Source organism: Hylobates moloch, unplaced genomic scaffold (genome assembly GCF_009828535.3).
Source record: "Hylobates moloch isolate HMO894 unplaced genomic scaffold, HMol_V3 SCAFFOLD_19, whole genome shotgun sequence".
Taxonomy (NCBI): Eukaryota; Metazoa; Chordata; class Mammalia; order Primates; family Hylobatidae; genus Hylobates; species Hylobates moloch.
In genome coordinates, this window is record NW_026652294.1 from 3868778 (window position 1) to 3893385 (window position 24608).

Consider the following 24608-nt stretch of genomic DNA (forward strand, 5'->3'; position numbering starts at 1 on the left):
TTTAATTTGTGTTTTAAATTTTATGATCTAAAAAGTTTTAAGAATATTCTGGATTGTCTGGAAGATCAGCTTATCACAGAGACTGCTCCTCGAGAGCGTGTTTGGGAGTGTTGGCACCCAGAGTCTATCTGAAGAGAGAATGTGACTCCTAGGAGAATCTGCGGGTGTGCAAGGGGCCCACGGGGGTGTCTGTGCATTGCTCCATTTGAGAAATTCCAGAGTGTAAAGGTCCGTTGTGTTCAGGACACAGACCGGTGGTTGTGTTTGAGTCTGATTTTGCACTCTAGCTTTTGTCAGAGCTGTCTTCTCAGAGCCTTCATCTGTCACACACAATACCGAGTCTTCAGCGTGGCGCCACAGGCAGAGGCTGCTGCCTGTGCCCACACTCCTCCTGGGCCCACCTCCCTCATTCTCTGTCTTGTTCTCACACATGCCAAGCCCAGCCCCAGCACAGCCCTGGCACTTGCTATTCTTTCTGCCCAGGGCACCTTCCCTGCAGACCAGCAGGTGGCCGCTGCTCTCACTGTTCGCTCTTGGTTTCACCGAGGCATCACCAGCCACCCTGGCTGAAATTGCCCCTTGGCCTCCAGCTGTCAGTATTCTGCTGTCTGAAATGAAGGTGACAGTTACACCTACTGCATGAGGTTGTTGTGAAAATTAAATGAGATAAATTAATTTATCTCATTAATTAAACGAGAAAATTAAATGAGATAATGTGTGGAAAGCACATAGAGTGGTGCCTGGCATTCAGGAAATGTTAGTCCTCATCATTTTATGGTATGACATATTTATTCACAGAAATGGTCTGGGAGGGGACACAGCATTCATTTTTCACTCTATGTACTTTGTTTGACCTTTTTCTATGTGTATGTATTACTTTTGTTATTTTTAAAGCCAGTACCGGCCAGGTGTGGTGGCTCACACCTGTAATCCCAGCACTTTGAGAGGCCAAGGTGGGTGGATCACTTGAGGTCAGGAGTTCAAGACCAGCCTGACCAACATGGTGAAACCCCGTCCCTACTAAAAATACAAAAATTAGCTGGGTATGGTGGCACGCGTCTGTAGTCCCAGCTACTCGGGAGGCTGAGGCAGGACAATTGCTTGAACCTGGGAGGTAAAGGTTGCAGTGAGCCAAGTTCATGCCACTGCACTCCAGCCTGGGTGACAGAGTGAGACTCTGTCTAAATAAATAAATAAATAAATAAAGCCAGTATGTTTCCTGCCTATCTAGATTTCTGATCATGTAACCCACTATTGAAAAAATTTGATTTCAGTCCCTCTTGACATTGACATTTTTCAGTCATTTTCCCATTTAGTGGTAACAGCTTGTGTATGGCTTTTTTTTTTTTTTTTGAGATGGAGTCTCGCTCTGTCGCCCAGGCTGGAGTGCAGTGGCCCAATCTCAGCTCACTGCAAGCTCCGCCTCCCGGGTTCATGCCATTCTCCTGCCTCAGCCTCCCGAGTAGCTGGGACTACAGGTGCCCACCACCACGCCTGGCTAATTTTTTGTATTTTTAGTAGAGATGGGTTTCACCATGCTGGCCAGGCTGGTCTTGAACTCCTGACCTCGTGATCCACCCACCTCGGCCTCCCAAAGTGCTGGCATTACAGGCGTGAGCCACCGAAGCTTGTGTATGGCTTTAGCCCCCACTGTAGAGCAGTACCTCCTGTCACACATACTCCATTGTTCTTTTGCAGTTTCAAGGCTTGTCTTATGGCTAGATATTTTTTCCAACTTGAAAAAAAATTTTTTTAGTTAGAAAAAAGCGGGGTCTCACTATGTTGGCCAAGTTGGTCTTGAACGTCTGTCCTCAAGCGATCTTCCCACCTTGGCCTCCCAAAGAGCTGGGAAGACAGGCGTGAACTACCTCATCCAGACTTTTCCATCTTTTAACATGAAATTTTAAAAATATACAGAGGGGTCAGGCACAGTGGCTCATGCCTATCATCCCAGCACTTTGGGAGGCTGAGGCAGGAGGATCACTAAAGTTTGGAAAACTTTTTATTTTGAAATAACTTCAAACTTTCAAAAAAGTTGAAAGAATAGTGTAGTAGAACAACTCGTGTATACCCATACCCAGATTTACCAGGTTTAAAATTTTGAAACCTTTGCCCTGTCATTTTGTGTGTGTGTGTGTGTGTGTATGTGTACGTGACCAGGTTGGGCAACATAGCAAAACCCATCTCTCTCTTTTTTTTTTTTTTGAGATGGAGTTTTTGCTCTGTTGCCCAGGCTGGAGTGTAGTGGCTCCATCTTAGCTTGCTGCAACCTCTGCCTCCCGGGTTCAAGTGATTCTCCTGCCTCAGCCTCCCAAGTAGCTGGGATTACAGGCGCCTGCCATTATGCCTGGCTAATTTTTGTATTTTTAGTAGAGACAGGGTTTTACCATGTTGCCCAGGCTGGTCTTGAACTCCTGACCTCAGATGATCTGCCCGCCTCAGCCTCCCAAAGTGCTAGGATTACAAGCATGAGCCACTGCGCCTGGCTAGCAAAAACCATCTCTACAAAAAAAAAAAAAAATTAACTGGGCCATGATGCTACACACCTGTAGTCCCAGCTGCTCAGGAGGCTGAGGCAGAAAGATCACTTGAGCATGTACAGTGAGCTATGATTGTACCCCTCTATTCCAGCCTGGTCGACAGAGACCCTGTCTCTAAAAAAAAATTTGTATACATACACAGAGAAATTGGAATAATTGAATACTAAATATCCATACACCCACAACCTAGGTAGAATAGTTAATATTTTTCCATATTCACTTAAAGACATCACTCACTTCTGCCCTGGGCACTAGCACCAGTGTTTCTTCCATGGCAGGGTCTCTGCCCTGTGCTGTGCTACCGTCACTCCCGGGAAGATCACAAGCCTCACATATATCACATGTCTAGTCCAAGTCAGATTACTCTATGACTTCAAACATGTATTTTATGGCTTTTTTATTTTTATCTGGTCAGGGTTTCATGTGTTGCATTTGGCTGTTATATCTCTTTAGAATCCTTTGTCTATTTCAGTCTTCCCACTTCCCGCCTGACCTTGACTTTTTTTTGTTTTTGAAATGGAGTCTTGCTCTGTCGCCCAGGCTGCAGTGCAGTGGTGCAATCTCAGCTCACTGCAACCTCGGCCTCCCAGTTTCAAGCAATTCTTCTGCGTCAGCCTCCCGAGTACCTGGGACTACAGGTGCGTGCCACCACGCCCGACTAATTTTTTGTATTTTTAGTAGAGATGGGGTTTTACCGTGTTAGCCAGGCTGATCTCGATCTCCTGACCTCCTGATCTACCTGTCTCGTCCTCCCAAAGTGCTGGGATTACAGGCGTGAGCCACCACACCTGGCCTGACCTTGATACTTTTTAGGAGTGAGCAGGTCTTTCTGGAGACTACAGCAGTCTCAGCCAAGACAGTGGCCAGCAGGCTTGGAGAAGTCAGAGAGCAGGGAGAACCCACAGAGTCACTTTCAAGCTGACGTCCTCAAGAGGGAGCCAAGAAGTTCACAGGGTCAGGAGTAGGATCCCAAATCAAAGATAGACTCCACTACTTCTTCTTTTCTGTGTCAAAACCACTTTGAGCTTCCCAGCCACCTGGAGCTACTGTTCTCATTGAGAGGGAAGCATTCTAGAAGCTCGACCCTTTCCATAACCACCAAAGTCTAGTTCTCTTTAGAAGGTACCAGAACCTCTTAGCCACATAGGCCTTGAATTCTGTAGTCTGGAAACCCCTTCATATCTCCACCATCACTTGGGACCTAATCCTGGGAGGCCGATCACTTCAGAGACAGTCAGTCCCACAGTTGCGTATTCTTACTGTCACCATCCTTGGCCACTAGCTGAACTGGAAGCCCCTTGTCAACTGTCCTTTTGTGGCCACATCCTGTGTGGCTCTAGATTTCCTGCCCTGTGTCACTTCTGTTGGCTGCTGCCCTCCACATAGCCCTCTCCAAAGCGCCCCACCTCCTCAGCACCTACCCAGAGCCCACCCTGCACCCTCAGGTCTTGGCCCACTCTTCCCAAGGACACAGTGCACTGGTGGCTCTCGAGCAGAGGTGTGGAGCCTTCTTCCACACAGGTTGCCAAGCCCTGGACCGGCACCTGCACCCTCCCTTTGATTGTAAAAGGAACATGTTCATGGAAGAGCTCCAGGAAATACAGACATTAAAGAAGAGTGAAATCCCTAGCAACCCAGAAATAATCTTAATATGTGGCTGCTTTTTCCCATCTTTGTTCTATACATACATATTTAGATTTTTAAAAATCTATATCATATTATTTATACATTTTGCATTTTTTTCACTTGACATATTGTGAGTTCTCCACATGTCACCAAATAGTCTTAGAAAATATGATTCTTGACTGAGCATGGTGGCTCATGCCTGTAATTCCAACACTTGGGGAGGCCAACGCGGGAGGATCTCTTGAACCTAGGAGTTTAATACCACCCTGGGCAACATAGAGCCTTTCTCTACAAAAAAATGTAAAAGTCAGTAAAGTGTCTGTTTGCATGAAAAAAAGAAAAATAATAATAATAATAAGTATTATTATTAAGCCGGGCATTGGCCACCACCCCGTCTGGGAAGTGAGTAAGTAGCACCTCTGCCTGGCCGCTGCACCGTCTGGGAAGTGAGGAGCGCCTTTGCCCAGCTGCTGTGCAGCCTTCCAAGTGTGAAGTGGCAGCCTTGCGTGTGATCTTTCTCCCCTCCCCAAGTTTGCATTTTTGACAGTAAAGTTTACTTTTAAATTAAAAGTTTTGAATTTGAAAAAATAATAATAATAATAATAATAATTAGGCCGGGTGTGGTGGCTCACGCCTGTAATCCCAGGACTTTAGGAGGCCGAGGCAGGCAGATCACTTGAGGTCAGGAGTTTGAGACCAGCCTGGCCAACATGGTGAAACCCCATCTCTACTAAAAATACAAAAATTAGCGGAGCATAGTGGTGCATGCCCATAGTCCCAGCTACTCAGGAGGCTGAGGCAGGAGAATTGCTTTAACCTGGGAGGCAAAGGTTGCAGTGCCTCGGCATTCCAGCCTGGGCGACAGAGCAAGACTCCATCTCAAAAAGTATAAATAAAATAATAATTAGCTGGACATGGTGGAGCACACCTGTTCTCCCTGCTACTGGGAAGGCTGAGGTGGGAGGATCACTTGAGCCTGGGAGATCGAGGTCAGTGCTGTAGTGGTCTATGATTATGCCACTGCACTCCAGCCTGGGTAACACATTGAGACCCTATCTAAAAAATAATTAATGTATTATACTTTTTTTTTTTTTTGAGACGGAGTCTCGCTCTGTTGCCCAGGCTAGAGTGCAGTGGCTCCATCTTGGCTCACTGCAAGCTCCACCTCCCAGATTCATGCCATTCTGCCTCAGCCTCCCGAGTAGCTGGGACTATAGGTGCCCGCCACCACGCCTGGCTAATTTTTTTGTATTTTTTAGTAGAGACGGGGTTTCACCGTGTTAGCCAGAATGGTCTCGATCTCCTGACCTCGTGATCTGCCCGCCTCGGCCTCCCAAAGTGCTGGGATTACAGGCGTGAGCCACCATGCCTGGCCAATTTATTATACTCTTAATATACCATTACTTATTTAAATGCCCCTTTCAGGTGGACATTTAGTGTGTTTCTATTTATTTTGCTGTTACAACATTTTTGTGCCTAAATCAGCTTTTTAAAATTTTTTGGATGGATTTCTCAGGGATGGGATTTTGGGTGAAATATGTGGGGATATTTAGAATTTCTGATGCATATTACCAAATTGCTTTCAAAGAAGTGTTGTGACAGTTTACAGTCCTGCCTGCTGTGCATGATGTGTCACAGCCCATCCCATTGTGCCCTCCTCGCCTTAAGAGATGATGTCTTCATCTCTCCCACCTCAATGTCCCTGGCCCAGTGCCTGGCCCATACTGGGTGCTCATAAGTGTTTGGAGGTAGCAAAGCCCCCGCTTACCACAGGCTCAACACCACTGATGGGAGCTCGACATCCACTGGGGGGTCTGTAAGGATCAGCCTGTCCAGCCGGGCATCGTGCACAAGTTAAACCTTCTGGTTTTTTTGAGATGGAGTTTCGCCCTTGTTGCCCAGGCTGGAGTGCAATGGTACGATCTTGGCTCACTGCAACCTCTGCCTCCCGGGTTCAAGCAGTTCCCCTGCCTCAGCCTCCCGAGTAGCTGGGATTACAGGTGCCTGCCACCACGCCCAGCTAATTTTTTGTATTTTTAGTAGAGGTGGGGTTTCCCCATGTTGGCCAGGCTGGTCTTGAACTCCTGACCTCAGGTGATCTGCCCACCTCAGCCTCCCAAAGTGTTGGGATTACAGGCGTGAGCCACCGTGCCTGGCCAAGTTTAACCATTTATACCACTGATGAGTCTCTCCCTGCTTCCCACCAGCATCTGGAGCAGGAACACAGGGACAACAGCCCCTCACCTGCACCCAAGCAACTCTGCTTTACCTGTTACATATATGGGGATTCTGCCGAAGATTACTGTTTGGAAAATTTGTGCTGCCTGGCCCATGAGAGTTTTTGGGCTCTCCCTGCCTCCCCAGTGGCATCCCTTCCTCTAAGCTCTGGCTCGTATCCATTGTTTGCCTTTCCTAAGCATTTGTTGCCCTCCACAGTGCCAGGCTTAGGTCCTAATGCTTTTGTGGCTGGACAGGCTGCCTTCTCTTCTCTCCTGGCTAAGCTTTCCTCAAATGTTAACTCAGAGACCCATGACACCTTCTCTGAGAACTCCACCCCACTGTAACTGCTCACCTGCCTCCAAACTAGACAGGAAGTCCTTCAAGTGCAGGAACAGGGCTTTTTCCTCCCTGGCACAGCACCTGGCACAGCACTAGGGACTCAGTAAATGAATGGATGGACAATGCTTATTGGCAAAATTATCACTGCTCAGTGTGCCTTTTCCTACCCAGTCTGAGTTTCTGAGAATGTTCTTAGAGAATGAATCTGTGGTTGATTTTACACCTACAGGGTTTAGGGTTTCCTGAGCAAATAACCTTTCTCCCTCTCTTCTTGGCGCATCAGCTCACCCGACGACTGCCGCCCATCAAAGAAGCTAAGCCTCGGTTACAGAAGCTCTTCCGAGACTTCTGGCTGTATTCTGTTCTGATGGGATTCGCTGTGGAGGGCTCAGGTAGGGGGATCATCTCTCTCCCGGGGAAGACGGAGTGCAGAATGAAGGTAAAGGTGAGGTCAGAGCCCACGTAATTATGAATGTGAGCATGTTTAAATGAGTCCACATGCAGCTGCTTCTTCCTGCAAGTATTTGCAAGTGTTACTGTCCCCAGATGTAGTTTAGGGTGCTGAGAATGCCACACACCTTAGGAAAAGTCTGTCCAAGTTAGGTAACAGACTCGTTTCTGTGCCTAGTTTTTGGGATAGTTGTCTCAAAGGACCCATGACTATAGAAATTGTCAGTCAACCTCACTGCAGTGCTTTCTGACCAAGGTGATTTCCTCATTTATGTTCACTTTATTGCAGGACTCTGGCCAGAAGAATGGTACGAGGGGGTCTGTGAAATAGCCACTAAGTCCCCCTTGCTCACCTTTCCCAGCAAGGAGCCACTGCGGTCCGTCCTCCAATATAACTCAGCCATGAAGAACGACACAGTCACCCCCGTAAGGATTCACATCTCATTTTTACCATGCTCTGTGTGCCAATTAGGGCAGATTCTTTCATTGCCATTATTAACACATGTTGCCAGCCACTGGGACCTGTTTGTCCTGGGAGGTGCCCCATGAGCCCTCGGATGTTTCTCTCCCTCCAGGCTGAGCTGAGTGAGCTCCGCAGCACCATCATCAACCTGTTGGACCCCCCTCCCGAGGTGTCCGCACTCATCAACAAGCTGGACTTCGCTATGTCCACCTACCTCCTCTCTGTGTACCGGCTGGAGTACATGAGGTACACATGCCTTCACCACCATGCACATGCACATGCACATCCACATTTGAGCAGGGTTTTCATTTTTGTGCCCTCGTAAGCATGAGACTTTTTTCAACTTCTCGCAAGACGTGCAAACTTTCTGAAAAACCAAGCAAAAACACCCTCTACTTTCCTCGTATGCCCCTCCTTCATGACCACCAGACTCCATGTCTAGTAACACCTCCCAGTATCTAAGCTCCACATCATCCCCTCTCTAATAGGAAACAGGCTTCTGAGCAGTTGCAGTCAGTGTTGTGAATTCAGCCCACGGACTGAACGAGGCCCTTCTGAGGACCCACCCTCACTGAGTGCGTGTCTAGGACACTCACTGAGCTGTTTCCCAGGACCACGGTTGAGTACAAACAGCAAATGCGACATGGGGTGGGGCCGGCTTCAAAACAATCCTGCATGTGGCCTGATGCTCAGGACGCACCTGTGGCCACAGCAGTCCTAACAGTGGTAGTGACACTTAGGATCTACAGCTGTTATCATGTTGACCTCAGAAGTAAGCGTGGATTGAGTGCCTGTGCTGTACCAGGTACTGTGCTGCATTACACATGTTTACGCACTCCCCGACACGCTTGTGAGGTAGGTAGTGTTATACAGACCTGCTGTGCTGAGGCCTCAGGTGCCCTGGGACAGCAGCTGAGTACATTGGCTACAAAATGATGATTCCTGTCATCAAGAAAAGGTCAAATTACACTCAGCTTAAGTCACGGGAGGGATGCAAATAAGTCGTAGAATAATTTCTTTCCCAAATGATTTGAAAAAGAAAGTGTTCCTAAAAGAAAGGCTATTTGGAAAACACTATTTTAGCCTTTCTTTGTTGCCACCAGCCCTCTAGTAAAATAGTCCTTGAAAGCTCAATACATAAAAGAAGGGCAGGGTGCTTTGGTTTCATGGGAATGCACCCCACCCTCCTGCTCAGTCTCCTCCTCCCTGCCCTCAGCCCAGGGCTCCACACAGAGCCAAATATGGAAATCAGTGACCCACTCTCCCCAAGTCCCACAGAGCCAAGGGAGTGTTAACTTTGTTCTTTTTTCATTGTAAGTGTCTTTTATTTTGGCCAGATGTGGTGGCTCACACCTGTAACCCCAGCACTTTAGGAGGCCAAGGCGAGTGGATCACCTGAGGTCAGTAGTTCAAGACCAGCCTGGCCAACGTGGTGAAACCCTGTCTCTACTAAAAATACAAAAATTAGCCAGACGTGGTGGCGGGTGCCTGTAGTCCCAGCTACTCAGGAGGCTAAGGCAGGAGAATGGCATGAACCCAGGAGGTAGAGCTTGCAGTGAGCCGAGATCGCGCCACTGCACTCCAGCCTGGGTGACAGAGCGAGACTCCATCTCAAAAAAAAAAAAAAAAAAAAAAGAACATTACACAAAAATGGCTAGGCACAGCCAGTTGCAGTGGCTCACGCCTGTCATCCCAGCACTTTGGGAGGCCAAGGCAGGCAGATCATGAGGTCAGGAGATCGAGACCAGTCTGACCAACATGGTGAAACCCCGTCTCTACTAAAAATATAAAAATTAGCTGAGCGTGGTAGTGCATGCCTGTAATCCCAGCTACTGAGGAGGCTGAGGCAGGAGAATTGCTTGACCCAGGAGGTAGAGGTTGCAGTGAGCCAAGATGGTGCCACTGCATTGCAGCCTGGGCGACAGAGTGAGACTCCGTCTCAAAAAAACAAATGGCTAGGCAGTGGCTCATGCCTATAATCCCAGCATTTTGAGAGGTGGGAGGATCACTTGAGCCCGGAAGTTTTGAGCTTATGCAACAGAGCAAGAACTTGTCTCTACACCCCCCCTCCAAAAAAAAAAGAAAGACCCTAGCCAGTTGTGGTGGCACATGCCTGTAGTCCCAGCTACTCAGGAGGCTGAGGCAAGAGGGTTGCTTAAGCCTAGGAGGTTGAGGCTGCAGTGAGCTATGATCAAACCACTGCACTCCAGCCTGGGCAAAAGACCCTGTCTCAGAAAAACAGAACATTTATACAAAATCTTGCAAAATAAGTAGAGAAAAAACACTGACCTCACCATCATTCCCTATAGCCTGTTAGTATAGCTGTTTGTAGTCTTTTTTCTAAACAATGTATTTTCAAAGAAAAAACAGCCAAAACAAAACAAGCCAGACCCAAACAGAGCAAAAACATGGCTTTCATCCCAGCATGTATGGTTAGAAGAGTTATCTCCAGACCCTCTCAACCTCATGTGGTTTGAAGGCAGAGCTACCTCTGCCTTTCCCATGAGTATGCCCCTGAGTAGTTTTCTCAGGTTCTCAGGACAGGCTCTTAACTGGCAGAGGAAGACTGTAAGATGCAGCCCATAGCAGCTCCTGTGAGCCCACCTTCCACCTCGGGCTGCCTACCAGGCCCTTGAGAGCACTCTGTTAGCATAGAGAGGCAACTTCAAAGCCTTTATTCAGGAACCTGGCTCAGGTTCCCAGCCACTGGGTATTGAGAGAACTTTAAAACCACAAAGTGGAGAATTTGGGAAATCAAGTTAAAGGTGTGTGCACGTGCACACTCAAATGCGTGTGCTGAAAGCCACCTGGCCTGCCCTCCTGAGGCTTAACTCTTGACAGGCTGGTGCAGAGGCCAAAAGACATGGCCTGCCGAGCCACTGCTGCCTTAGTGGAGCCCCTGGAACTCTGAACAGCCCTTCACAGCACCCATGGGACAAGTGCATGCGCTTTTTCCTTTTTCTCCCTTTCCGCCTGAGGTTAAAGATACTTTTTACCATAAAAGAAAAATGTACAGGATGCATAAAACAAAAAAGAGAAGAGAAAACACTGGAATAATACAGAAGATACTAAAGATGAAAAAATACAGGTGTCACCTTTGTAGATGTGAATACCTCATTTCTACTATCCTACTGTTAATGGCCTCTTAATTTTCCTCTAGAAATTTTCTGTACATAGGCAAGCATGCATAGCCTACACATGCACATGCAAAGACAGGCCTTTAGGAAACCTGTCATTGGGATCATGCTGGACATGTGTTCCCTGCACCTTGCTTTTTTCTGTTAATAGTATGTCTCGGACTTTTTTTGTAACAGCACACATAGAGAGCTACCTCTCATTTGGTGGCTGCATGATGTGTCATCGAATGGGTATACTTTGGCTTATCTGCCCAGTCTTCTATTGATGGGCATTCAGAGTCTTTCCATTTTGGATAATGCAGTCAGTGCCGTTAGGAGAATCTTTGCACATGTAACCCTCAAGATATATCCTAATGGTGGGGCTGCTGGAGTGAAAAATATGGGAATGTATAATAGATGGTGCACATCACCCTCCAAAAAGTCCACGTCAGTGTGCGCCCTTATGAATGGCAGAGGGCAAATGTTCTTCACATACTTACCACTTATGGGCAGTGTCAAATCTGTGGTAGGGAGGGCCCAGATTTTTCAAAATGTATTTAAAGCTGTTTTCTTCTTAGGGTACTGCGTTCAACAGATCCTGATCGCTTCCAGGTAATGTTCTGCTACTTTGAGGATAAAGCTATTCAGAAAGACAAATCTGGTAAGCTCATTATTACGGTGCTTTCATGATGAATTGAGCTTTAATAGGATAAAAAGGAGTACTACTTCCTCTTTTCTGTCTACATGTAGAAAATGTTTTATGAAGTTAAATACTGCATGAGAAAGATCAGTATAAAACATATAGCCTTCAAATATACGCCTTAATGGTTCTGCCACAGGTGCAAGGGCCCCGAACAGAAGGATGGTCATTCTAGCCCACTATCTATGCTCAAGTGTGCTCCAGCACTCATCTAGAGGGACTAGGGCTCCTCTGATGGTCACTGATGGACCTGCAGCATCTTGTTGTTGCCAGAGAGCAGTCATGGTTTTTAAACGTCAGGAGCAGGAAACACAGTAGCTCGTGCCTGTAGTCCCAAGTTACTTGGGAGACTGAGTGGGAGGATTGCTTGAGCCCAGGAGTTCAAGGTTACAGTGAGCTGTGATCATGCCACTGCATTCCAGATGCAACTTGTCATCAGACCCTGAGTGCACAGAGGGCCTCAGCTGTTACCAGCCCTAGCCCAGAAAACCAACTCCTAGGAAGACAGAGAAATGGGGGAAACTGTAGGAAGGCATAAAAATGTTACAATTACCAAAACCCTATGAAGACAAAGCTAACATAAGAATAAAAAGGAGAGATGGAAACTGGGAAGGGTACCAGGAGACCCTCTGGATTGATGGAAGTGTCCTCTAGATTGTTTGGGTAGTGGTCGCGTGAGTGTGTACAGTTGTTAAGTCATGGAATTGAGCATATAAGAGCTGTGGATTTTATTATATGCAAATTATACCTCAATTTTTTAAAATTGCAAAAGGCTAATATTAGTTTTACAAAAATGTATTTAGCCAATAAAAAGAGATATTAAAATAGAGACAACAAAGGAAAAAGTTAAATGCTGCGTATAAGCACTTTTTGGCCAGTTTTAGTGTAAGGGCACTAAGAAGTCTGATTTATAAGGTGTTTAAAATCAGAAATTTAAAATATGCTGAAATGTTAGACCTAAGTTGTAATTAAATGCTTAGAATAATTTGATAATTTTTGTAATTATGATGAAATCATGTTTAAATATGCAAGGGAATTGGGGAGAATCCACAAATTTTGATTAACTGTATGAATAAATTCTTTGAGGCATGCTTATTGATAAATTCTTGAGATTGACAAATTTAGTATTAATGAAGTACAACTAGCAGTGTGTAGTCCTTTCCGCACCAGAAGCCGTTGATAGGTTGGTGAGTCTATCAACTTGTTCTTGCTTATGGAGAAATTATTTCCGATACTTCTTGTACCATTTTTTCTTTTGTTGAAAAATCAGGCTGGGCACAGTGGCTCACAGCTGTAATCCCAGCACTTTGGGAGGCTGAGGCGGGTGGATCACCTGAGGTCAGGAGTTCGAGACCAGCCTGGCCAACATGGTGAAACCCCGTCTCTACTAAAAAGAAAAAAATTGGCTGGGCGTGGTGGCTCACGCCTATAATACCAGCACTTTGAGAGGCTGAGGCGGGCGGATCACAAGGTCAGGAGATCAAGACCATCCTGGCTAACATAGTGAAACCCCGTCTCTACTAAAAATACAAAAAATTAGCCAGGCGTGGTGGCGGGCGCCTGTAGTCCCAGCTACTCGGGAGGCTGAGGCAGGAGAATGGCGTGAACCCGGGAGGTGAAGCTTGCAGTGAGTGGAGATCGCGCAACTGTACTCCAGCCTGGGTGACAGAGTGAGACTCTGTCTCAAAAATAAATAAGTAAATAAATAAGCCGAGCGCGGTGGTGCTCGCCTGTAGTCCCAGCTGCTCGGGAGGCTGAGGCAGGAGAATTGTTTGAACCTGGGAGGCGGAGGTTGAGGTGAGCCGAGATCATGCCTCAGCACTGCAGCCTGGGTGACAGAGAGACTCTGTCTCAAAAAAAAAAAAAGAAAAGAAAAAGAAAAATCAATGCTTCAAGAAATGTTTTTTAAAAATCACCCCAGGCCAGGCGCAGTGGCTTACGCCTGTAATCTCAATACTTTAGGAGGCCAAGCCAAGTGGATTACTTGAGGCCAGGAGTTTAAGACCAGCCTGGGCTACATAGCAATACCCCATCTGTACAAAAAATATAATTAGCTGGGCATGGTGGAACATGCCTGTCGTCCTAGCTAGTCTGGAGGCTGAGGCAGAGGAATCCCTTGAGCCCAGTTCAAGGTTGAAGTGAGCCAGGATCGCACCACTGCACTCCAGCCTAGGTGACAGCCTAGGTGACCCTGTCTCTTAAAAAACAAACAAAAAAGTGCCCCAGGGGCTCTGAGATACTGCTTCAAGTAAGACTCTTCTCACGCCTGTAATCCCAGCACTCTGGGAGGCTGAAGTGGGTGGATCACTTGATGTCAGGAGTTTGAGACCAGCCTGGCCAACATGGTGAAACCCCCATCTCTACTAAAGTCCTTTGCGGAGCACTTCACACTGCTGTACAACAGTCAGGAAGTCAGGTGCATGAATTTATTTTTGCAGCTGGGAGCCAGTGGAGTTGGCAAGGAAAGACTGTGCGGGTTCTGGAAGCTCCCCCTGCTGGCAGTAGGGGGAGGATTGGAGTGAGCAAGGAGCCCATTTGAGGCCAGGGATGGAAGGTGCAGGCAGGCAGTTTCTACAGAGAAGCCTCTTCCAGAGGGGATGTCAGACACAGGGCGGGGTGGGGGCCACACTCAGAGAGTCTCACACACATGCCCCAGGACCACTTGGGGCTATAAGAGAGGTGCTGTCAAGCTCTGGCTGAACTGTTCATTGATCTGTTCCCCTCATCCATCCACCTTGCATTTGTCCGTGTAGCAGCAGATTTTGTGCTAAGTTTTGTGCTAGACCAGGGGTGTCCAATTTTTTGGCTTCCCTGAGCCACATTGGAAGAAAAAGAATTGTCTTGGGCCACACGTAAAACACACTAACACTCACAATAGCTAATGAGCAAAAAAAAAGAAAGAAAAATCACACAAAAAAATCTTATAATGTTTTAAGACATTTAAGACACAGAATCTCATAATTTTTTTTTTTTTGAGATGGAGTCTCACTCTGTCGCCCAAGCTGGAGTGCAGTGAAGCAATCTCAGCTCACTGCAAGCTCCGCCTCCCAGGTTCATGCCATTCTCCTGCCTCAGCCTCCCAAGTAGCTGGGACTACAGGTGCCCGCCACCACGCCCGGCTAATTTTTTGTATTTTTAGTAGAGACGGGGTTTCACTGTGTTAGCCAGAATGGTCTCGATCTCCTGACCTCGTGATCCGCCCGCCTTGGCCTCCCAAAGTGCTGGGATTACAAGCGTGAGCCACCACGCCCGGCCCAGAATCTCATAATGTTTAAGTTTACGAATTTGTGTTGTGTTGGGCCGCATTCAAAGCCATCCTGGGCTGCGGATTGGAAAAGCTTGTGCTAGACAATTGGCCCACCCTGCAATTCTTTGGTTCTAGGAGAGAGACTAAGCAAGAACAAAATTGAAACTGCCAACCTCTAGGAGAATTAGGCACCTAGCATGTTATTCAGACAAGACCTGAGGAGACAAAAAAAGGAAGAAAAAGGCTGGCTGCGGTAGCTCACGCCTGTAATCCCAGCACTCTGGGAGGCTGAAGTGGGTGGATCACTTGATGTCAGGAGTTTGAGACCAGCCTGGCCAACATGGTGAAACCCCCATCTCTACTAAAAATACAAAAATTAGCCAGGTGCGGTGGCGTGCGCCTGTAGTCCCGGCTACTTGGGAGGCTGAGGCAGGAGAATCACTTGAACCTGGGAGGCAGAGGTTGCAGTGAGCTGAGATCACACCACACACTCCAGCCTGGGAGACAGAGTGAGACTCCATCTCAAAAAAAAAAAAAAGGAAGAAGGAGAACCTAGCAGATTTTGCCAGCCTTCTAGAGAATATTCATAAACCGAATCAGATCCCTTTCTGAAGTGAGATGTCTCATTCACCCTTCTCTCTGAGCTGTTTTTCTGTTCCTGTGACGTCAGAGGACATTAAATTGTTCCGGGGGACTGATTGTTCCTCCTCACCTTAATTCAAAATAAAGCGATTTTCATTTTTGCAGTACATTGTACTCTTCCACATGGTTTCAAACTGATTATTTTTGTTCTGAGCGTGGCACTTAACCAGTAAATGTACAGCTATTGAATTTACATCCCTCTTATATTTTTCCTCTAAAACATGAAAGATAAGAAGGAAATGTCTTTGGAGACATATATTATTCTTGAATTTTCAGAACCTACCAGGAGGAGAGGGTATATGAAATATCTAGCAGCCCCACTAAAGTGGGGACTTCTGCCTCCTCTCTGCAGGCATAAGACGAGCCTCTGTATGTTCTCAGCTGCACAGGAATGTGAGAGCAGGAGCCTGCTGCTCACCTGCCCACCATCCTGTGAGTCAGTTCACCAGTAATCCAGAGCTAAACTAAGGGGTTGAGAGGAGAGTGGCCTTTTTAAAGTAAAAATCTTACTTTCCTTAGGGCCGGGTGTGGTAGCTCATACCTGTAATCTCAGCACTTTGGGAGCCGAGGCGGGTGGATCACTTGAGGTCAGGAGTTTGAGACCAGCCTGGCCAACATGATGAAACCTCGTCTCTACTAAAAATATAAAAATTAGCTGGGTGTGGTGGCAGGTGACTGTAATCCCAGCTACTTGGGAAGCTGAGGTAGGAGAATCACTTGAACCTGGGAGGCAGAGGTTGGAGTGAGCCAAGATCACACCACTGTGCTCCAGCCTGGGCAACAGAGCAAGACTATGTCTCAAAAAAAAAAATTTTTTTTAATCTCCTTAGATGCTGCTACATGATATTGATTGGCATCTGATGACTATCTGATTATCAGGAATTTACAGTTTCAGTTTCCAAAGAACTATATGAAAAAACTACTAGGCCAGGCACGGTGGCTCACGCCTGTAATCCCAGCACTTTGGGAGGCCAAGGCGGGTGGATCACTTGAGGTCAGGAGTTTGAGACCAGCCTGACCAACATGGAGAAACCCCATCTCTACTAAAAATACAAAATTAGCCCTGCGTGGTGGCGCATGCCTGTAATCCCACCTACTCGGGAGGCTGAGACAGGAGAATTGCTTGAATCTGGGAATGCAACCCATCGGAGGTTGCAGTGAGCTGAGATTGCGCCACTGCGCTCCAGCCTGGGCGACGAGCGAAACTCCGTCTCAAAAAAAAAAAAAAAAACTATTATACTAAACACATGGCCCAAAATAAGATTTCACCCACCCAACCCAGCCTCTTAAGAAAGCAGCCTCTCACTACCCTTGAGCATCTGTCTGGGTCACACTGATAACTTTTCAAATTGCTGAGGTCCCGCTTACCCTCATAACAGATAGCTATGAAAGGTCTCTTTATGTCTCAGGCTCCATGCTCGGCGTGAGGTGCAAAGCTGATAGCACCTGCCTTGTCTCTCTGCCTGGAGGCAGAGGGCAGACCCGGCATGTAGTCATGCAAATTAAAAACACTGGATAGAGAAACAGCATTATGGAGTGTGAACTGGCATTTTATTACAGTTTCTTCATCTGATCTGCACTGTGATGATCACTGTGTTCTGTTGCTTTTTTTTTCTTTTCTTTTCTTTTTGAGACAGTGTCTCGCTCTGTCACCCAGCCTAGAGTGCAGTGGCACAATCTCAGCTCCCTGCAACCTCTACCTCCCAGGCTCAAGTGATTCTCATGCCCCAGCCTCCCAAGTAGCTGGAATTACAGGTGTGCACCACCACACCCAGCTAATTTTTGTATTTTTAGTAGAGATGGGGTTTCACCATGTTGGCCAGGCTGGTCTCAAACTCCTGACCTCAAGTGATCCATCTGCCTCAGCCTCCCAAGGTGCTGGGATTACAGGCATGAGCCACTGTGCCCGGCCCATTCTGTTGCCTTTTACAGCCTACTTGGCACCTCTGTAACAATGAGCATATCCGGTGCTCAGATCTTGGTTTCTAAATAGTATTCTCCAATAAAAGGAACCAGGGCTCCATGGAGAAATGGTTGATTCTAGGGAGGCCTGTACAGGATGAGCCTGGGGCACCTTGTTGCACCAGAAAGTAAGGATACGCCAAGAAAGAAAAAGAAAAGACAAGACATGGGGCCTGTCCGAATGACACAGGAGCCAATCTGAAAGAGCTCCGAGTGGCCAAAGCTGGAATGATTTGAATAGAATAAATAGTATTGGATTATAACCCAACGAATAAACATCCACGGTTCTGTAATGATTAGACTATCGAATAAATAAAAAATGGGGAAAAAGGCTGAACCTTCCTTACAGAATTCCAGTTACTATTAATAAAAATAGAAGGGACTGGGCACGGTGGCTCATGTCTGTAATCCTAGCATTATGGGAGGCCAAGGCAGGAGGATTGCTTGAGCCCAGGAGTTCAAGACCAGCCTAGGCAACAAAGCGATACCCTGTCCCTAAAAAATAAATTTTTGTTTTGTTTTGTTTTGAGACGGAGTCTCGCTCTGTCACCCAGGCTGGAGTGCAGTGGCATCATCTTGGCTCACTGCAACTTCTGCCTCCTGGGGTCCAGCGATTCTCCTGCCTCAGCCTCCCGAGTAGCTGGGATTACAGTGGCACGCTACCATGCCTGGCTAATTTTTGTATTTTTAGTAAAGACGGGGTTTCACCCTGTTGGTCAGGCTGGTCTCGAACTCCTGACCTCGTGATCCACCCACCTCAGCCTCTCAAAGTGCTGGGATTATGGGCGTGAGCCACCATACCTGGCCAACATTTTTTAAAAAGTAGAAAGAATGAGGGAAATAGAAAATTCCTATGACAACCACAGTAACTACTGCAGGCAGAATTCACTCATGGATGCCAAAGTGAAGGGGCAAAATCTTAAAAGAGAGACATGATCTCTGCATAACTTCAAAGTATCTTCCCCAAAATATCAATCGCTGTGGTGGCTGTAATTCTCATCCACAAATTTCCTTCAGGAGGTAGCATTTAATTCCTTGGCTCTGAGTGTGGGCTGTCCTTAGTGACTTGCTTCTAAAGAATAGAGAAAGGGGACTGGGCATAGTGGCTCATGCCTGTAATCCTAGCACTTTAGGAGGCTGAGGCAGAAGGATTGCTTGACCCAGGAGTTCAAGACCAGCCTGGGCTACATAGTGAGACTCCCAGTCTCTACAAAAAATAATAAATTAGCTGAGCATGGTGTTGTACATCTGTAATCCCAGCCACCAGGGAGGCTGAGGTGGGAGGATCCCTTGAGCCTGGGAGTTCAAAGTTGCAGCTGAGCTATGATCTCAACATTGCACTCCAGCCTGGGCAACAAAGTGAGACCCTGTCTCAAAAAAAAAAAATAGAAAAAGGGAAAAACGGTAACTCAAACCAAGTGGTCGAGGTTAGCTTCACCTAGTAATAAGAGATACTGTTATCACATACCCCTTATGTGATGCAGAAAGAGCACATCCGGGCCGGACACGGTGGCTCATGCCTGTAATCCCAGCACTTTGGGAGGCCGAGGCGGGCGAATCACGATGTCAGGAGATCAAGACCATCCTGGCCAATGTGAAACCCCGTCTCTACTAAAAATACAAAAAATTAGCCGGGCGTGGTGGCAGGCGCCTGTAGTCTCAGCTGCTGGGGAGGCTGAGGTAGGAGAATGGCGTGAACCCAGGAGGCAGAGGTTGCAGTGAGCCAAGATCGCGCCACAGCACTCCAGCCTGCGCAACAGAGCGAGACTCGATCTCAAAAAAAAAGAGAAAAAAAGAAAGGGCACATCCACTCTATGGAGTTCTCCCTCAAATCCTGTAACCCTAGTCTAATCGTGGGCAAGCATCAGACAAACCTAAATTAGGGGACATTCAACAAAATAACTGTTCTTCAAAAGTGTCAAAGTCACAAAAGACATTGACAGACTGAGGAGTCACCACATATTGGAGGGGAGTAGGAGACACAGAGATTAAATGCCACCTGGTGTCCTGGGTTGGATGCTGGAACAGAAGAGGGGCATGTGTGGGAGACCTGGGAAATCCAGACAAGGTCTGAAGTTTAGGTAATAGGATTATATTAATATCTGACTCAGTTTTGACACATCAGCCTGGTTACTGCAGATGTTAAAATCCAGGGAAGCTAGGTGAAGGGTATGTGGGAGCTCTGTGCTGTCTTTGCCACTCTCTGTAAGTCTAAAATCATTTCAAAAGAAAATGATTGAAAGTTGCTAGGATTCTCTCTCTGTTCCTGCACCATATCCGTGGAAACCTTCTCGTTTCAGGGATGATGCAGTGTGTGATTGCAGTCGCAGACAAAGTATTCGATGCCTTCCTGAACATGATGGCGGATAAAGTAAGCCTCTCCAGCATGAATGCGTGTCTGTCTGCTGGAGGCATCTGGGGCACTGCGGTACCTGTTTCTTTTGCATCTCTAGGCCAAGACCAAGGAGAACGAGGAGGAGCTGGAGCGGCACGCTCAGTTCCTGTTGGTGAACTTCAACCACATCCACAAGAGGATAAGGAGGGTGGCAGACAAGTATCTATCTGGTCTGGTGGATAAGTAAGCTCATTTTCCTGCTAATGTTTTGTGTGTATGTATATAAACTTCTGTGATTTCAAATGCTGGGAAAAATCATCCTTATATTATTAGCCTAGGAAAAAATGGAGTCAGAACGAAAACTCCTAAGGGTGATGCAGCCTCCCTCCAATGTCCGTGAGTTTCCTGCAGAGTCTGAATTTTGGTCCAGAAACTTCTGTTCATTCTGAGCTATTGATGTTACTTACAGCACGTTTGCTGGGTGCCACATCCCTGTGTCTCTCAATTCCACCCACTCTGGCATGACCTGGTGCACCATCTTCTAGCCCAGGGCCCAGCCAGAGGTCCCCTGGTAAAATCAGTATCTTTGGGCTTCTCAGGAACAAAAGCCCACACAGACCCTTCTGTGCTGTACACTCTTCGTTCTGGGAGCCAAAACAGACCCTGCTGGGGCATGTCCCCACACTGATGAGAACTCTCACAGGTGGGCTGGACCAGCTTCTCCAAGGTGAGAAGGCCGGAGGCAGCAAAACACCCACACGGAGGCTGCCTGCAGTTCCCCAGAGGTATCCAGCGGTTCTGGAGCCTGTCACAGATGCTGTGTGCCTGGTCCAGGCAGCAGCGCCATCAAAGGTGGTCAGGAGCCAGCCAGGGGTCACAAGAATGAGTCAGCGTGTATCTGAGCTGGGCCTCCTGAGCAGTGGGCCACTGGTGGGTCACAGCTGTGCAGAGACACCTCTCCTTCAGCCCTGGGGCCATCAGAGCCCATGGTCTGTCTTACCCCAGGGTGTCAGGTAGATACTGTTGTTTTCTCCATTATGTGAGAAATAATGGAGAACCCTGGTCAGAAACTAAGAGGATTGCTTTGGGAAGTGAGGAGTGTCCTGGCCAGTGCATAACCAAGGCAGTTGGTGTCAGGTTTATAGCAGGTCACTTGGGACGTGTCTGGTCCTAAGAAGGGCTGGCAGGGGCCTGGGGAGCCTTTCTGACCAGGCACTGCTCACCTTACTGCAGTGAGCCTGAGGAGGCCAGGCATCCTGCTGCAAAGGCCTCCTGACCTCCTCCTTCAGCTGGCCTGAAGCAGTATGGGCTCGGGCTGGCAGCTGAGGGGGCTCCTAGAAGCAGACCTTCCTTGGAGGTTTGGCTCTTGGTCCTGAGAGCTGGCTCTTGGTGCAGGTTTCCCCACTTGCTCTGGAGCGGGACTGTGCTGAAGACCATGCTGGACATCCTGCAGACCCTGTCACTGTCACTGAGCGCTGTGAGTGTCCCCAGGAGACCTAGGGCCCAAACACCACCAGCACTACCACCACCCCGCCGGCCCTGTCCGCCCTGTGTTGTGGCATGCTTCTCTGACAATAAGCCTGAACGTAATTAATGCTACAGTTGTTGAGTTGGGGGTGAGGGGGCCTAAATCCACCTGGTGTTTTGCAGTAAGTTGCATCAAGTATGGAGGCCTGTCACAGACAGACAGGTGGTGGGAAGGGGTGGTCCATGTGCTTGCTAGTGGCAACTTGGAGAAGGCAGTTTGGAAGAGGGAGTCTTGCTGTGCTTGCAGGATATTCACAAGGACCAGCCTTACTATGACATCCCCGACGCCCCCTACCGGATCACGGTTCCTGACACATACGAAGCCCGTGAGGTAGGCCCGGCACGATCCCCTGCATTAAGGGCCATCTTTACCACAGTTCCCTGAGTATGTCCACGAGGTGGTCAACCTGCATGAACTCACCCAGTCCCCAGCAATTTGAGGTGTGAGTGGTACTGGCCCCATCCCCCAGTGAGGAGACCAAGCCATTGCCAGGCCCCACCATGTGCAAGGGGAGCTGGCTGCCCCCAGGTTGCTCTATCTTCCAAGCCCAGCTCTCCCACCTCAGCCATGTTGACTCAGCTGTGTTCTCAGTTTAGCTGCCAAAGAGGTCTTCAGCTACCAGCCAGTTTATAGCCTCTCGAGTCTGCATCGCACAAGCATGATTTTCAGGTGGACTTCACTTCTCTGAGGTGCACTGACATTTTGTTATTGTGGTGATAGGGGATCATGCCTTTGACTTGTGCTATCCAATGGGGAAACTGGCAGAATAAATCACTCCAAAAGAGGAGGATGTACTGGATCTCTCCTCTCCCCAACTCGGTCTCAGAGCCCTCACTGTGGCAAGACTGAAACTCAGCTCACAGCTCCTTCAGCCTGAACTGAGTCATGTCCTACCTCTGGACCTCCCTTCCAGACCAGCTGTCAATGGGGAGTTTCCCACAGAGTGGTGTGGCACTGAAGAGGATTTTGCCACCCAGAGCCTGCCCTTCCGTCCAGTCCCAGACCCAGGACACAAGTTGCACAGTGTCCCTGTGACGTTATTCATGTAGATTCTGCCACAAACCTGTGCAGGAATTACAGATCATAGTGTGTGTGGGCTTCCTGGCCCCAGGGGCCTTGAGCTTCAAACTTAGTGGCTGTGCTAGTCTCTTGGGCTTCTGTAGCAAAAGACAACAGGCGGGGCAGCTTGAAAGGACAGACATTGATTGTCACAGTTCTGAGGGCCGAAGTGTAAAATCAAAGTGTTGGCAGAGCTGGTTTCTGTGGAGACCTGTCTCCTTGGCTTGTGAATGGCAGCCTTCTCCCTGTGTCTTTACGTGTTCTGACCTCTGTGCACACCCTCCTCCCTGCCCCAGTATTTCTGTGTGTCCAGATTTCTTCTCCACACACGTAAGGAAGGATACTGTCCAGATTGGATCAGGACCTACCCTATCAGCCTTTTAATTGAATCACCTCTTTAAAGCCCTGTCTCCAAATGAGTTCCACTCTGAGGTACTGGTACCAGTTAAGGCACAGCATAGGGATTTGGGGAGACACAGTTCAGCCCATGACAGTCACTACGGCAGCTCAGATGAACCAACCTCGGGTTGTTGAGAAGCAGCTTCACCCTCTTCCAGAGCATTGTGAAGGACTTCGCTGCACGCTGTGGGATGATCCTGCAGGAGGCCATGAAGTGGGCGCCTACCGTCACCAAGTCCCACCTGCAGGTACTTTCTTGAAACCATCAAAAGGCAATCTCCATAAGCTCCTTCAAGCTCCCCAGAAAGCTTTACAGAGACATGGAGAACTCAAAATCCAAATAGCACTAGTGTGAATGGAGACTGGAACCATCAGTCTAGGGCCTGAGAATAATAGATACCTCAGAGGCTGCTCTGTGTTAGGAGCGCCTGTGGGGCAAGTGCTGGCCAGGGCACAAGGAGGGCATCTGATGGCTCACACCAGGTGAGGTCTCAGGTCTGTGGCAGGACTTGGGGGCTGCTCACGAGAGCAAGGGCTTTTGTGGTGGATGTGAGAGGCTGCCAGATGGCAGCATCTCTAAGGGCCAAGTGCATTGCTGGCACCTATGCCCAAAGGCGGGGGTCTGACCAAGGCTGGTGGAGCAGAGGCAGAGTTGGGGACTTGTGTCCCATTAAAGCTCCACATAAAAGCTGCACATGTAGGTGCATGGGAGTCTTTCAGATAAAAACACTGGCTTGGAAACTCAGATGGCCACGAGGTAAACCATGTAATGCCACAGGGTGTGAGAGGAAAGAATTGCCTTAAAAGGAATCAAAGATGAGAAAAATACCTCTGGAAGGAATCTGTGTTAGCAGAGAGTGGGTGTGCTGAGAGGAACTCTTGTGAGGTTTACCTTGGCAGCACTTTAAAGATGAAACAGGTTCAAAAGTGTTTCTGGTTGTGGAGTCCTGGAAGGATAGAGCAGCCAGCTCCAAGAGCTCTGAGAGCTGTGTGGAAATGCAGTGGCAAGAAACGATTTCCCTTTGTTCATTTACAGCAAAAGGGCCTCAGGTCCCAAGGCTGTCTGTCGTCTGAAGAGAGGAGGCCCCCTCTAATGCCTAGAAAGTTTAAGTGGACAAAAAAAGCAGCTGATAGAGCTTTTTACTGTCTCACGCAGGTCTGGCCTAAGAAGGAAATGGAAAATGAAAAGGCTTGAAGTGGTCTTGATTTTTCCACCAGGTGTCCCCTTGGCGTGCCCCAGGCCTGCCCTTTCACTTCGCCTGCAGTGCACTTATTCCCCACCCTCCGTGCCCCGTGCCCAGCCTCAGCCTTCCGCGAACCTGCCCTCTCCTCCACCCACCAGAGTAGTCTGGTTTTAATAGGATATCTGGTCAGTGTACTTCCCTTTTAAACTTGATCATTAGTCACTCTTCATCGCCATGGTGTCCAAGGATGGGTTTCTGGAGCTCCAGGAGCCCCCCAAAACCATTGAGACAGTCTGCATGTACATACTCCTGTACATTCTTCTTAAGGGAATTAGTTAGTTCACGCCTGTAAACACCTTTGCGTGACCCTGGAGGCCATTGTCGCCTGGCCTGCATCTGGCCCAGGCTTGCCCCCACCCTTGAGACCCTTGTCCTTGGTACTCCTGCAGGCTGAGCCCCCTGTGGTCCCCAGAGCAGGAGGCCTCCCTCACACCTCTGGGCTCTGCCAGGTATCCCATTGCCCAGCACCCTTCTCCCACTGGGTGGCCAGGTGGACACAGGTGTTGTTCTTCGTTCCTGCTGTCCAGTTCTCCCACACCAGGCTGCCGGTATGCTGCAGTAAAGAACCGAGGCTCCACACCACGCAGCCTGCCTGTTGACCGCAAGGCCAAGGCTTTGTAGCTTATTTGCTTGGTGGCTACCACAGCAGATGCTCAGCAAGGATGTGCTGAAAGAATAAATGGCCCTCCCCCATTGACGGTGCAACACCGCAGTGACTGCATGACAGCCGCTCGGGGA

The 24608-nt window shown here is 48.2% G+C and overlaps 1 protein-coding gene across 2 annotated transcripts in view; it reads left to right on the plus strand.

Moving 5' to 3' along the window:
* The window catches only part of PI4KA (phosphatidylinositol 4-kinase alpha), a 150230-nt gene that overhangs the window by 85746 nt on the left and 39876 nt on the right, over window positions 1-24608 (plus strand). For both annotated transcript variants that reach the window (XM_032139259.2, XM_032139260.2), the window contains exons 20-28: window positions 7009-7117; window positions 7465-7601; window positions 7751-7884; window positions 11333-11415; window positions 19606-19676; window positions 19759-19883; window positions 21036-21117; window positions 21415-21498; window positions 22785-22874. In XM_032139259.2, coding sequence (XP_031995150.2) covers window positions 7009-7117; window positions 7465-7601; window positions 7751-7884; window positions 11333-11415; window positions 19606-19676; window positions 19759-19883; window positions 21036-21117; window positions 21415-21498; window positions 22785-22874 — 915 coding nt within the window. The remainder of the gene's footprint in view (window positions 1-7008; window positions 7118-7464; window positions 7602-7750; window positions 7885-11332; window positions 11416-19605; window positions 19677-19758; window positions 19884-21035; window positions 21118-21414; window positions 21499-22784; window positions 22875-24608) is intronic.